Source organism: Physeter macrocephalus, chromosome 17 (assembly GCF_002837175.3).
Source record: "Physeter macrocephalus isolate SW-GA chromosome 17, ASM283717v5, whole genome shotgun sequence".
In the NCBI taxonomy this organism is placed as follows: domain Eukaryota; kingdom Metazoa; phylum Chordata; class Mammalia; order Artiodactyla; family Physeteridae; genus Physeter; species Physeter macrocephalus.
The window spans coordinates 43,594,716-43,609,065 of NC_041230.1; the positions used below are offsets into that span (position 1 = coordinate 43,594,716).

At 46.6% G+C, this 14,350-nt stretch overlaps 1 protein-coding gene across 1 annotated transcript in view; it reads right to left on the reverse strand.

The window, feature by feature from the left end:
• Window positions 1–1,164: 1,164 nt before the first annotated feature.
• MLKL (mixed lineage kinase domain like pseudokinase) overlaps window positions 1,165–14,350 on the reverse strand; it is a 32,893-nt gene continuing 19,707 nt past the window's right edge. The window contains 2 exon segments of the mRNA XM_024124904.2: window positions 1,165–4,236; window positions 4,466–4,543. Of these exon segments, the coding sequence (XP_023980672.1) occupies window positions 3,905–4,236; window positions 4,466–4,543 (410 nt within the window). The 3' untranslated portion in view covers window positions 1,165–3,904.

Sequence of the window (14,350 nt, forward strand, 5' to 3'; positions counted from 1 at the left end):
AATGTTGGCAAGGATATAGAGGAACTGTCTATATACTACTAGTGGAATGGAAAATAGCACAACCACTCTGGAAAACAGTTTGACAGTTTCTTAAAAAGTTAAGCGTACATCTACCATATGATCTAGCTGTTCATTCCTAGGTATTTACCCAAGAGAAATAAAAGCATATATTCCAACAGACTTGTACATGAAAATCCATGGCAGCCTTACTTGTAATAGCCAAAAATTACAAACAACTCAAACGTTCATCAACAGACCAATGGATAAACAAACGGTCACACTCATACCTTGCAATAGTTTTCAACAGTAAAACAGGAATAAAATATCGATACATGCAATTACATGGATGAATCTCAAAATAATTATACTGAACGAAAGAAGGCAAACTTATTATACACCATATGATTTCATTTATATAAAACTTTTTTTTTTTTTTTTTTTTTTTGTGGTATGCGGGCCTCCCTCTGTTGTGGCCTCTCCCGTTGCGGAGCACAGTCTCCGGACGCGCAGGCTCAGCGGCCATGGCTCACGGGCCCAGCCGCTCCGCGGCATGTGGGATCCTCCCAGACCGGGGCACGAACCCGTGTCCCCTGCATCGGCAGGCGGGCTCTCAACCACTGCGGCACCAGGGAAGCCCCATTTATATAAAACTTTAAAATGCAAACTAATCTATAGTGACAGAAAGCAGATCAGTGGTTGCCTAGGGAAACGGGGAGGGGGTGGCATGGAAGGGAGTGATTATAAAGGAGCATGAAGAAGCTTTGGGAGTTGATGGACATGTTCATTATCTTGATTGTGGTGGTGTATACATATGTCAAAACATCAAATTGCACATGTTAAATATGTGTAGTTTACTGTGTGACAATTATACCTCAAAAATGCTGTTTAAATCATAATTGTGGGGCAAGAGTGAGGAGAGGCATTGATTGTGTGGGCATAATAGAACTTTTTGGCATGATGGTACCATTCATCATCTTGATGGGGTTTGGATTAATCATGTGTATGAATTTGTCAGACTCATCAAATGGTATATTTAGGATTTGTGCATCTCACAACATGGAAAGTTTACCTCCCCCCCGCCAAAAAAAACCCCCTGTAAACAAATATTGAACTGCAGTTAATGATATAAAAGCTGAAGTGTTTGGGAATGAAGTGTGCTGATATCTGAAATTTTCTTCTAAATGCATAAAAAACAAGGAGGATCAATGGATGGTAAGAGGAAGGGGCGGATTGATATGCATGTGATAAAATATAGTGAATTGTTAGGTATAGAATCTAGGTGGTGACTATACAGATGTTCAGAGTATAATTCTACTGACTTTTCCGTGTATTTGAAAATATTTATATTTATAAATGTTGAGGAAAAAATTAGGTACCAGACTTTGGAAGATGTCTTGTGCGAGTGAGGGGCCCTGAAGATTAAGCTTTATTAGTTTCACAGTAAATCTACCTCTGCCTGTGGGCCTGCTAGAGTGTGTATAATTAATCTATAAGGTAGCATGTTCACTGTAGCTCCTATAGCAAAGAGAACAAAAGATTTTAAAGATGAAAATAGTAGTACCTGATGATAAGCTCTAGAAAAGACTCATTTTCAATGTTCAACTTGTTCATGTTTATTCTTTACCTTTTTTTATTTTTTTTACTTAAAAAATGTTCTAGGTTAAAAAAATCAAGAATTGCCAAGAGGTGTGGATCCAGAGAGAGATACATTTTTGTAAAACATCTATCAGAGTTACCATCAGAGGTGTATTTTTGACAATATCATTTGGAGTGGGATGGGCTCTGTATTACTGGAGTTGTTTCCTATTTGTAACAGACAAGTGCTGCCTTCCTCCACCCACAAATAACTCCATGCTGAAGGATATGAGGGAGAAAGATGCCCAGCTTGTGCTCTTCTAGCTCCTTGTTCAGGGACTCAGTTTCAGTTTCAATACTTGGCTTAACAAAAAGTAGACAGTCTCTCTAAGATTTCTCTGAATGAATGAACAGAAAGTTAGACAAGGGCAGGAACCAAGAGCCACATTAGAAACACAGACATTTCCAAAGTACACAATACTGTAGAAACTGCATTCCCCTTGGTCTGGCTGGAAACTAAGCCACCATTGGCATTCATGCCTTTGTGATATGACAATCCCTCTTACTTTGTCAACTTTCAAAATACAACTAGCTTGTGGAAGGGGTAAGCTCACATCTTAGTGTGAATTAGTCTCAGGTATTAGATTCTCTAATACCTGGAGGACCCTGGGTTTAAGGAGCCTGGAAAGAGGAGGAAGAAGACAAAGGAGAATTTCAAGGAGAGGAAGGTACTATAGAAAATACTGTCAGCTTCTCATCCACCCTGAAGGCTAATTCTTCAGGAGGCACCATTGAATCTCCTCTTCTACGCTGTGGTGGCAAAGAAAAAGTTTCAGATAGAAGCTAGGCCAGGGTTTTGATTTTTCACCCCAAAAGGTAGGGATGGGGGTGAAGGAGGGGGAGAGATGAGATACCCGCTAACATGACTGTTCACATGATTCCCGATGGACCACAAATGAGAAGGCCTTGAAGGACAGCCCTCGTGCCAGACACCTCTGTAATTAGTGGTCCTGTCCTTGGGGCACTACCTCCAAAGCCTGGACATCTGTCTCTTTAGTTCCTCTCTCAAGGCATTGCATCTTCAATTAACAATGCACTCCACCCCCAGGTCTCTAACTCAAGATAACTCTCACATGTGTTTCTCAGGAAACGTGCGCAAGAATGTTTAAGGGAGTGGTTCCGAAGGACAACTAAAATATCCATCGGTAGTGGAAGGGGTAAGTAAGGTGCATGGTGATCTAGTGGCCTACTGTACAGCAGTGAAAACGAATGAGTTGAAACCATCACATTAGCATGGATGAATTTCAAATCATTTGCTCATACTAATTGACCACATGAAGCAAGTTATGGTAGAATACAGCATGACATCATTCACAAAAAGTCCTCATACAGGAGAAACCAAATAATAGAGTGTACCTAGGTTGTAAGACTATAGACAAATTTTTACCAAAATGTTAGGACAGTGGCTACTCCAGGAGGAGGGGAGAGGAATGTGAAAGCAAGGGACTCATAGGTGGTTTCTGAGTTTGTGGCAATGTTCTAGTCTTTAACCAGGGTGGATATGTGATGTTCTTTTCCTCTGACTTAAAAAAAATTGCACATATATATATATATATATATATATATTATATTTTTTTTTTTTTTTTTTTGCGGTACGCGGGCCTCTCACTGTTGTGGCCTCTCCCGTTGCGGAGCACAGGCTCCGGACGCGCAGGCTCAGTGGGCATGGCTCACGGGCCCAGCCGCTCCACGGCATGTGGGATCTTCCCGGACCGGGGCACGAACCCGTGTTCCCTGCACCAGCAGGCGGACTCTCAACCACTGCGCCACCAGGGAAGCCCGCACATATATATTTTATACACTGTTGTACTGTGATACATATCACAATAAAGATAAGAAAAACATTATTTTGTATCTTTGAACTCTGTAGCAACTTCAGGGGAAACACTTCCCCAATCCGGGGACACTGCCTGTGAATCATGTTCTCTTGTGTCTGGAGCTTTGTGGAAAGTCTGAGAAATGTGGATCTAGAGTGGGGGAGGGAGACATTCCCAGGGAGGGAGATGGTGTAAAGAAACGGAGGAGCAGCTGATAACATAGTGAAAAAAAAGTCTGAGTAGAGGAAATTACCCACAGGATGTTGATAAAAGAGGAGGAAGGGAGAGAAAGAATATAGGCTGGAGTAATCTGCCTTCACAACCCACTTGAGACTAAACAATGCCCTTAGGGCTGGGTTTCTGATCTCCTGTGCTATTGATATCTGGGCCGGATAATCTTTGTTGTAGGGGGCTGTCCTGTGCCTTGTAGGATGTTAAGAAGCTTCTATCCGCTAGATGCCAGTGGCATGTCCACCCCACCCCACCTCTCCTGAGTTGTCACAGCCAAAAATGTCTTTAGACATTGTCAAATGTCCCCCAAAGAGGAAAACAACCCCTGGTTGTGATACATAAGGAAAATCTTTCACAAATGTTAAGTAACACATGTGGCCCATGCTCTTTAGACCAGAAAAAGCCCTACCTTTAACACAGGGCCTCCTGGAGGGCTCATATGCACAGCAATCATCAATGATCTCCTGCAACTGTGAAGGGCAATCTTTATCCACTGGCCCCTGGTGCCGGTGGTCCACAGCCACCAGCTGGTAGATCTTCTTGGAATCACAGCCTGGCATGGAAACGATAGGATGGGAGGCTTAAAAATCGCTCTGGCACACACACATCTCTCTGGATTCTGACGGCTGGCAATGGAAGTAGGGACTTTGAGAACTGAAGAAACAGGAGCTTCCAATGACCCCAATGACAAGCGCAGGCAATGCCCACATTGAAGAACAAAGCGCCCAGGACAGCGCTGATGGGAATCTCTAGTCTCTTGGAAGGTGACCCAATCTCAGCACCATCTGAGCCAACTTTCACACTGGTTACCTTCAAACGGGCTTTTCCCAGTGGCGATTTCCCAGAGGACGATTCCAAAGCTAAAAGAGAACCAGGAAACTGAACAACCATAACAGGTTTCCCTCTTCCCATGCCCCTCTAGCCGTTTCCAGAAAACACAGTGGATTTTCTTCTGGCCATGCTGAGCAGCTTGTGGGATCTCAGTTCCCCAATCAGGGATTGAACCCGGGCCACGGCAGTGAAAGCGCAGAGTCCTAACCACTGGACCTCCAGGGAATTCCTCACAGTGAATTTTCGGATTACCACCCAATTCCATTCAAAAGAGTTAAGGTGCTGCTCCCTAATGGCATTTGACTTGGACTTTCTTGTCCCGTTCATCTGAGTTAGAATCTGCACGAGAACATAAACATACCTGTATATTTCAGCTTTCATGTCATATTTATTATACACATTTTCCAGTGTCTGAGGTGAGATGTATGCGGCAGAATTGACTCTCTGCTTCTTTTCCTTTAGTTGGTCAGCTGATGGAAGTCTGTGTTTTGCTCAACTCAAATCCTGCAAGCTAGATAGAGAATGACTCAGAGACAGAAAGAAACAGCACCATCTCGGGTGGGGGATAGAGGGAAGGGGTTGGTGCTACACATGATTTTCAGGGGATGGTCTTTTTCCTTTGGGATGTATTTCCAGTGGTGTCTTCCGGCTCTGTGGCTACTCTCCTGGCTGGCATCCTGGGTTCAATTTATTATGGTGTAATGACCAAGAGAAACACAAAGAGGTTTCTTCTCTATAAAATGGGGCATAAGGATTACTTGAGGTGATGGTTATAAAGCACCTGTTAAGACTTGGTATGTTGTTGTTCTAGTGTTACTATGTTAGATACAGGGCTTTCTCAGTTGACGACTCAGCTCCACTGAGTAAGCGTGGACAGGGGTGCCTGGAGTCACTGATGGCTCGTTTTCTCTCGGAAGCAGACAGAAAAAACACACAAAACACCAACACAGGGGTATGCTCTCTGTTGTATCTGAACCTATAGGCAGCCTGTTACCCCACTGACCCTGCACGGTCAATGCCATGCTCTTAAAGAAGCCACGGCACAAGTCACGGGAGTGTGCGTTCTCCTTGGTCCATGCACATCTGTCATCAGCACCATCCATGTGCAGAGGGCTGCCGGCCCTAAACGCAGCCCGGGATCCAAAACTAGGGGCAAGGTCAGGAAAAGGATTAGACGCTTAGGTGGCTCCTCCCCCTTTCATTCACACGTTCAGTGAGCACTGACATCCTCTGACATCTGGCTCCACGCTAGCCACCAGGGGTAAAAGGCTGAACAGCACATGTTACAGTCAGGTGCGAGAAGGACTGTGCTTAGTGAACACTTACATTACACCAGCTACGGGGAAAGACATCTGAAAGGCAGAAAAGACCCGTCTTCTGTTATTCAGAGAAAGCTATCTGTGGATGACAGAGAAAATATTCTTTTAGCATTTGAGAACTGTGACATCGAGTTAACAGAACCCTTTTCTCTTCCATAGGAGAATCTGAATTTCAGTGAACCTTTTAGCTCTATTCCCCTGGGAAACTGACAAAAGCTGACTGTTACCTGTGCTCCTAAGTAATATTGCTGCTGATTAAAAAGTGATGGGTGATTAGTAAGTCATTTATGAACAAGAGGTCGGGGGGATGGGGACTATAAAGAGCTATAGGGGGACTTCCCTGCGTGGTCCAGTGGTAAAGAATCCGCCTTCCAATGCAGGGGACGCGGGTTCAATCCCTGGTCGGGGAACTAACATCCCACATGCCCTGGGGTAACTAAGCTGGCACACCACAACTACTGAGCCTTTGCACCTCAACTAGAGAGCCCATGTGCCACAACTAGAGAGCCCACACACCGCAACTAGAGGGAAGCCTATGCGCCACAAGGAAGAGCCCGCGTGCCACAGCGAAAGATCCTGCACGCCTCAACGAAGATCCCGTGTGCCGCAACTAAGACCCGACGCACCCAAAAAAGGAAAGAAAATAAATAAATAAATAATCAGTAAATCTTAAAAAAAGGAAAGAATATTGACTCCTGTGAGTCGTGAGGCTTCTAAGCCTGGATGGCCCCGCAGCCACCCGAGGGGAGCCTCTTTCTGTCGCACCTGGGATGAGGATGAGGAGACTATCTCCTGGAGGATTGTGGGGACAGGTGTGGCGTCTCCGGCTGGAGAGAAGGATTTGATGCTGCCCTGCTGGCAAGCTGTGTTGCGTGATACCCTTCTAATTGCCTCCAGGTGCCAAGTGTGGGCTATGGCTGGCCTGTGAGTCTGAATGCCTACCTGGGCTTAAGAAGATCCCCTCATGGGTGTTGCAGGGACACAGAAGTGGTGTCCAGGCATCTAAGGGGAAATGGCTCTTAGCCCATCCCTGCTGAGTGCCTGGGCAGTGGTGGACGACGGGCGTCGGAAGAGCAGGCAGGACGGAGTCTGTCCTGTGGTGGGCACACGGGAAGCTGTCCAGGCAGGGGAAGAGTTGAACTCAGTTCTAAGGTGAAGGCAGAGAAACGAGCAGGCACAGGCCTCTGGGAAACGTGCGACCCTCTCCCAGCACCAAACAGTCACACAGGTCGAACTCAAAGGGCCCCTGGAAGGCCACACTCACCGTCACATTGCAGTCTTTAGTTACCAGGAAGCTCGTGCTGCTGATGTTTCTGTGGAGTTCTGCAGGTGTTTCCGAATGGTGCAGCCTGACACGACCAAAGGCAGGGAACATGAGTGACTTTGCACAGGCTTTGCTATCCACGGGTAGGTGGGAAAACCAGGATGCAGAGGTGAGATTTGACAATTGTGAGCTGTACGCCTCTGTGGTGCTCTGCCTGGGAAGCACTGAGGAAAGTAAAGGGCTCAGAGGCATGGCTGGATGGTTGGACCATACCTAGGACCCTTCTGGTTGAAACAGAATGTGAAGCTGGGGTTCCCACCAACTTAGTAAGTGGTAACTGTTTTGGATTAATGGAGCCCCTGCCTCCCAGTTTGGGGTGATATCACAGAGTTGGCCTTAGGTTGGGTTCTCCCAGAAGTAGATCATGAGCCACGGATTTGGGTACAAGTGATTGATTAAGAAGGTATTCCCAGGAGAAACCAGGTGAGGGAGTAGAGGAAGCAGGACAGAGAAGGAGAAGAAATCAAGCAAGGGTGTGACGTCAGGTGAAGCTCCAGGCTCAGCCTGACCCCACGGGGACCTCTAGAGGATAACTACCCCTCAGGCTTTGTTCTGCACGAAGCAAAGGAGCTGGACTTTTGTACTCACACCTGTTGTTCAATGACTGTGGACTGGGTGGGGTAGGGGAGAGGAACAGGGACAGGGACAGGTGGCTATAAAGCTCCCGGGCACTTTCAGCTCTCAGGGCCAAGGGGCTCCAGCGCCCATGGATATTCCTCTGCAGATGGCGGCCATGAGCTGTTAGCAGCAAAGTATGCTGAGTGGGGGAGGAGTGTGCAGAGCGGGTAAAAAGGATCAGAGGCCATCGGGATAGGCCCTAACAGTGTCTCCTACAGTCCAAAATTACTTCTCATAAAACCCACTAGTCTAGGGAGTCGAGAAGGAATAAACTTTATGATTTCCGAGAAAGAGCTAAAGCAGTATTTCCAAAAGTATGGATAAGTGATATGCAAGATGACATAGTGAGAAAATTATTCTTCTTTTAATTCCAGTCTTTCCGATTACGTCAAGAAGAAAGTCTCAGTTTGGTGTTGGATGTCTTTAATACCTCCCTAAATCTGCTGACATCTCCTCTGCACAAAGAGAATGCCGGTCTGAATTGCAGACCTTTGGGCAGGAGGCATCATGCAGCCAGAATTTAATAACATTGTTTTGGTTTTATTTGTGGTCACCTATTTGTGATAAGTGATTCTCGTCTTCAATTTATGGTAGTAAAAGAAAGTGTCCTTTTTTTAAAAAAAACTTATTTAGGTTTTTAAAAAGTGAGCTGATTAAAAGGAAAATATTAAGTAAATAATACTGGCATTATTGTGAATACAGTAATAACCATGTAAGCGGTCTGTGAGTGACTGAGCTTTGGGGGCCCTTGGGCTAAAGGAACCATAGACTATGTGTGAGCTTCCAGATAAAATACAGGACACCCAGCTCATTTTTAATTTTGGAAAATCAATACTTTTTTTTAAAAAAAGTACTAAAAAAGTATTATGGTTTATATGAAATTCTGTATATCTGAAATTTTAGTAAAAGTATGTCTCATGTAATATTTGGGATATACTTATACTAAAAAATTGTTCATTGCTCATCTGAAATTCAAATTTAACTGGACATCTTGTATTTTTATTTGCTAAATCTGGTAACCTTAAGACTAAGGCCTGTCCAATTCCACAACAGCAGCCTGGACATTACATTCAACCCTCAGTTCTGGGAGCTGTGCTCACTGGATTAAGCCACAGTTCCCCCTTCTGTCTCAGGTGTTACAATCAGAGTTAAGTAGTAAAACAACTTATGGAAGGGAAGGCTACCTGGGGCTTCTGGCCTCTTCTCTCCTTATCTCTGGGACTATCAGTAAAGAAGACAGACTCATTCCGTTCTTCTTGGAGCCCTCTCCCCCATCTGATACCTGTATAAGCCTCTGGCTGCCCCCAGGACCAGGATGATGCACTTGGCAAGGGTGAGGTCCTTTTCCTGATCCAGCAGTTCCCTCAGGGTCCTGAGCTCACAGTACTCCATGACGATGGATAACTGAGGTGGGGTCACTGATGGAAAGGAGCCAAACACTATGAAGACCCAGCCCCACTCAGAGGGCCTACTCTCTGCAGCCCACTCCACCATCTCTCTACAGAGACAGACTCGCCTCTGCTATGTTTCTCCATCTCCATCTCACGCAGTTTGACTCCTTGAAGGGGTCCAATACCCACAGAGTCTTTGTGGGTATTCTTTGTGGCGTCTGGCGTGTCGGAATTCTACATTTCCCTTAGTTATTTGAGTAATGTCTCCCAAACTCAACCATATATCCCCGGAGGGCATACAGTGCTCATGGGGAGCTGAGTAAATATGTATAGGAGGAAGAAGTGAGGCACAGACTGCAGGGGCTGGGGAGGGAAGCTCAGACAGGAAGTCAAGGGCATGGGCCTGAGATGCAAGAACTGACACACACAGAGTGAGTCAGTCACCTTGGTCGTCACCCAGGAGTGTAAACATCACTGGAGGTTTTCCTTTAGAGTGGGATTCTATGTTCCAAAGTCAGGTCACCTGAAGCAGTGGAGAAACTTCCAGAGAGAATAAGATGGGAGTTGCTCTGTCCTCTCTGTAGGCAAGAGCAGCAAAACATAACCAGCAGGAGAGGCCATGCTGTGAGGGAAAATGCAGCCACATTAAAAAAATTAAAGCGGGCTTCCTTGGTGGCGCGGCGGTTGGGAGTCCGCCTGCCGATGCAGGGGACGCGGGTTCGTGCCCCGGTCCGGGAAGATCCCACAGGGGTGCCTGGAGTCACTGATGGCTCGTTTTCTCTCGGAAGCAGACAGAAAAAACACACAAAACACCAACACAGGGGTATGCTCTCTGTTGTATCTGAACCTATAGGCAGCCTGTTACCCCACTGACCCTGCACGGTCAATGCCATGCTCTTAAAGAAGCCACGGCACAAGTCACGGGAGTGTGCGTTCTCCTTGGTCCATGCACATCTGTCATCAGCACCATCCATGTGCAGAGGGCTGCCGGCCCTAAACGCAGCCCGGGATCCAAAACTAGGGGCAAGGTCAGGAAAAGGATTAGACGCTTAGGTGGCTCCTCCCCCTTTCATTCACACGTTCAGTGAGCACTGACATCCTCTGACATCTGGCTCCACGCTAGCCACCAGGGGTAAAAGGCTGAACAGCACATGTTACAGTCAGGTGCGAGAAGGACTGTGCTTAGTGAACACTTACATTACACCAGCTACGGGGAAAGACATCTGAAAGGCAGAAAAGACCCGTCTTCTGTTATTCAGAGAAAGCTATCTGTGGATGACAGAGAAAATATTCTTTTAGCATTTGAGAACTGTGACATCGAGTTAACAGAACCCTTTTCTCTTCCATAGGAGAATCTGAATTTCAGTGAACCTTTTAGCTCTATTCCCCTGGGAAACTGACAAAAGCTGACTGTTACCTGTGCTCCTAAGTAATATTGCTGCTGATTAAAAAGTGATGGGTGATTAGTAAGTCATTTATGAACAAGAGGTCGGGGGGATGGGGACTATAAAGAGCTATAGGGGGACTTCCCTGCGTGGTCCAGTGGTAAAGAATCCGCCTTCCAATGCAGGGGACGCGGGTTCAATCCCTGGTCGGGGAACTAACATCCCACATGCCCTGGGGTAACTAAGCTGGCACACCACAACTACTGAGCCTTTGCACCTCAACTAGAGAGCCCATGTGCCACAACTAGAGAGCCCACACACCGCAACTAGAGGGAAGCCTATGCGCCACAAGGAAGAGCCCGCGTGCCACAGCGAAAGATCCTGCACGCCTCAACGAAGATCCCGTGTGCCGCAACTAAGACCCGACGCACCCAAAAAAGGAAAGAAAATAAATAAATAAATAATCAGTAAATCTTAAAAAAAGGAAAGAATATTGACTCCTGTGAGTCGTGAGGCTTCTAAGCCTGGATGGCCCCGCAGCCACCCGAGGGGAGCCTCTTTCTGTCGCACCTGGGATGAGGATGAGGAGACTATCTCCTGGAGGATTGTGGGGACAGGTGTGGCGTCTCCGGCTGGAGAGAAGGATTTGATGCTGCCCTGCTGGCAAGCTGTGTTGCGTGATACCCTTCTAATTGCCTCCAGGTGCCAAGTGTGGGCTATGGCTGGCCTGTGAGTCTGAATGCCTACCTGGGCTTAAGAAGATCCCCTCATGGGTGTTGCAGGGACACAGAAGTGGTGTCCAGGCATCTAAGGGGAAATGGCTCTTAGCCCATCCCTGCTGAGTGCCTGGGCAGTGGTGGACGACGGGCGTCGGAAGAGCAGGCAGGACGGAGTCTGTCCTGTGGTGGGCACACGGGAAGCTGTCCAGGCAGGGGAAGAGTTGAACTCAGTTCTAAGGTGAAGGCAGAGAAACGAGCAGGCACAGGCCTCTGGGAAACGTGCGACCCTCTCCCAGCACCAAACAGTCACACAGGTCGAACTCAAAGGGCCCCTGGAAGGCCACACTCACCGTCACATTGCAGTCTTTAGTTACCAGGAAGCTCGTGCTGCTGATGTTTCTGTGGAGTTCTGCAGGTGTTTCCGAATGGTGCAGCCTGACACGACCAAAGGCAGGGAACATGAGTGACTTTGCACAGGCTTTGCTATCCACGGGTAGGTGGGAAAACCAGGATGCAGAGGTGAGATTTGACAATTGTGAGCTGTACGCCTCTGTGGTGCTCTGCCTGGGAAGCACTGAGGAAAGTAAAGGGCTCAGAGGCATGGCTGGATGGTTGGACCATACCTAGGACCCTTCTGGTTGAAACAGAATGTGAAGCTGGGGTTCCCACCAACTTAGTAAGTGGTAACTGTTTTGGATTAATGGAGCCCCTGCCTCCCAGTTTGGGGTGATATCACAGAGTTGGCCTTAGGTTGGGTTCTCCCAGAAGTAGATCATGAGCCACGGATTTGGGTACAAGTGATTGATTAAGAAGGTATTCCCAGGAGAAACCAGGTGAGGGAGTAGAGGAAGCAGGACAGAGAAGGAGAAGAAATCAAGCAAGGGTGTGACGTCAGGTGAAGCTCCAGGCTCAGCCTGACCCCACGGGGACCTCTAGAGGATAACTACCCCTCAGGCTTTGTTCTGCACGAAGCAAAGGAGCTGGACTTTTGTACTCACACCTGTTGTTCAATGACTGTGGACTGGGTGGGGTGGGGGAGAGGAACAGGGACAGGGACAGGTGGCTATAAAGCTCCCGGGCACTTTCAGCTCTCAGGGCCAAGGGGCTCCAGCGCCCATGGATATTCCTCTGCAGATGGCGGCCATGAGCTGTTAGCAGCAAAGTATGCTGAGTGGGGGAGGAGTGTGCAGAGCGGGTAAAAAGGATCAGAGGCCATCGGGATAGGCCCTAACAGTGTCTCCTACAGTCCAAAATTACTTCTCATAAAACCCACTAGTCTAGGGAGTCGAGAAGGAATAAACTTTATGATTTCCGAGAAAGAGCTAAAGCAGTATTTCCAAAAGTATGGATAAGTGATATGCAAGATGACATAGTGAGAAAATTATTCTTCTTTTAATTCCAGTCTTTCCGATTACGTCAAGAAGAAAGTCTCAGTTTGGTGTTGGATGTCTTTAATACCTCCCTAAATCTGCTGACATCTCCTCTGCACAAAGAGAATGCCGGTCTGAATTGCAGACCTTTGGGCAGGAGGCATCATGCAGCCAGAATTTAATAACATTGTTTTGGTTTTATTTGTGGTCACCTATTTGTGATAAGTGATTCTCGTCTTCAATTTATGGTAGTAATAGAAAGTGTCCTTTTTTAAAAAAAAACTTATTTAGGTTTTTAAAAAGTGAGCTGATTAAAAGGAAAATATTAAGTAAATAATACTGGCATTATTGTGAATACAGTAATAACCATGTAAGCGGTCTGTGAGTGACTGAGCTTTGGGGGCCCTTGGGCTAAAGGAACCATAGACTATGTGTGAGCTTCCAGATAAAATACAGGACACCCAGCTCATTTTTAATTTTGGAAAATCAATACTTTTTTTTTTTAAAAAGTACTAAAAAAGTATTATGGTTTATATGAAATTCTGTATATCTGAAATTTTAGTAAAAGTATGTCTCATGTAATATTTGGGATATACTTATACTAAAAAATTGTTCATTGCTCATCTGAAATTCAAATTTAACTGGACATCTTGTATTTTTATTTGCTAAATCTGGTAACCTTAAGACTAAGGCCTGTCCAATTCCACAACAGCAGCCTGGACATTACATTCAACCCTCAGTTCTGGGAGCTGTGCTCACTGGATTAAGCCACAGTTCCCCCTTCTGTCTCAGGTGTTACAATCAGAGTTAAGTAGTAAAACAACTTATGGAAGGGAAGGCTACCTGGGGCTTCTGGCCTCTTCTCTCCTTATCTCTGGGACTATCAGTAAAGAAGACAGACTCATTCCGTTCTTCTTGGAGCCCTCTCCCCCATCTGATACCTGTATAAGCCTCTGGCTGCCCCCAGGACCAGGATGATGCACTTGGCAAGGGTGAGGTCCTTTTCCTGATCCAGCAGTTCCCTCAGGGTCCCGAGCTCACAGTACTCCATGATGATGGATAACTGAGGTGGGGTCACTGATGGAAAGGAGCCAAACACTATGAAGACCCAGCCCCACTCAGAGGGCCTACTCTCTGCAGCCCACTCCACCATCTCTCTACAGAGACAGACTCGCCTCTGCTATGTTTCTCCATCTCCATCTCACGCAGTTTGACTCCTTGAAGGGGTCCAATACCCACAGAGTCTTTGTGGGTATTCTTTGTGGCGTCTGGCGTGTCGGAATTCTACATTTCCCTTAGTTATTTGAGTAATGTCTCCCAAACTCAACCATATATCCCCGGAGGGCATACAGTGCTCATGGGGAGCTGAGTAAATATGTATAGGAGGAAGAAATGAGGCACAGACTGCAGGGGCTGGGGAGGGAAGCTCAGACAGGAAGTCAAGGGCATGGGCCTGAGATGCAAGAACTGACACACACAGAGTGAGTCAGTCACCTTGGTCGTCACCCAGGAGTGTAAACATCACTGGAGGTTTTCCTTTAGAGTGGGATTCTATGTTCCAAAGTCAGGTCACCTGAAGCAGTGGAGAAACTTCCAGAGAGAATAAGATGGGAGTTGCTCTGTCCTCTCTGTAGGCAAGAGCAGCAAAACATAACCAGCAGGAGAGGCCATGCTGTGAGGGAAAATGCAGCCACATTAAAAAAATTAAAG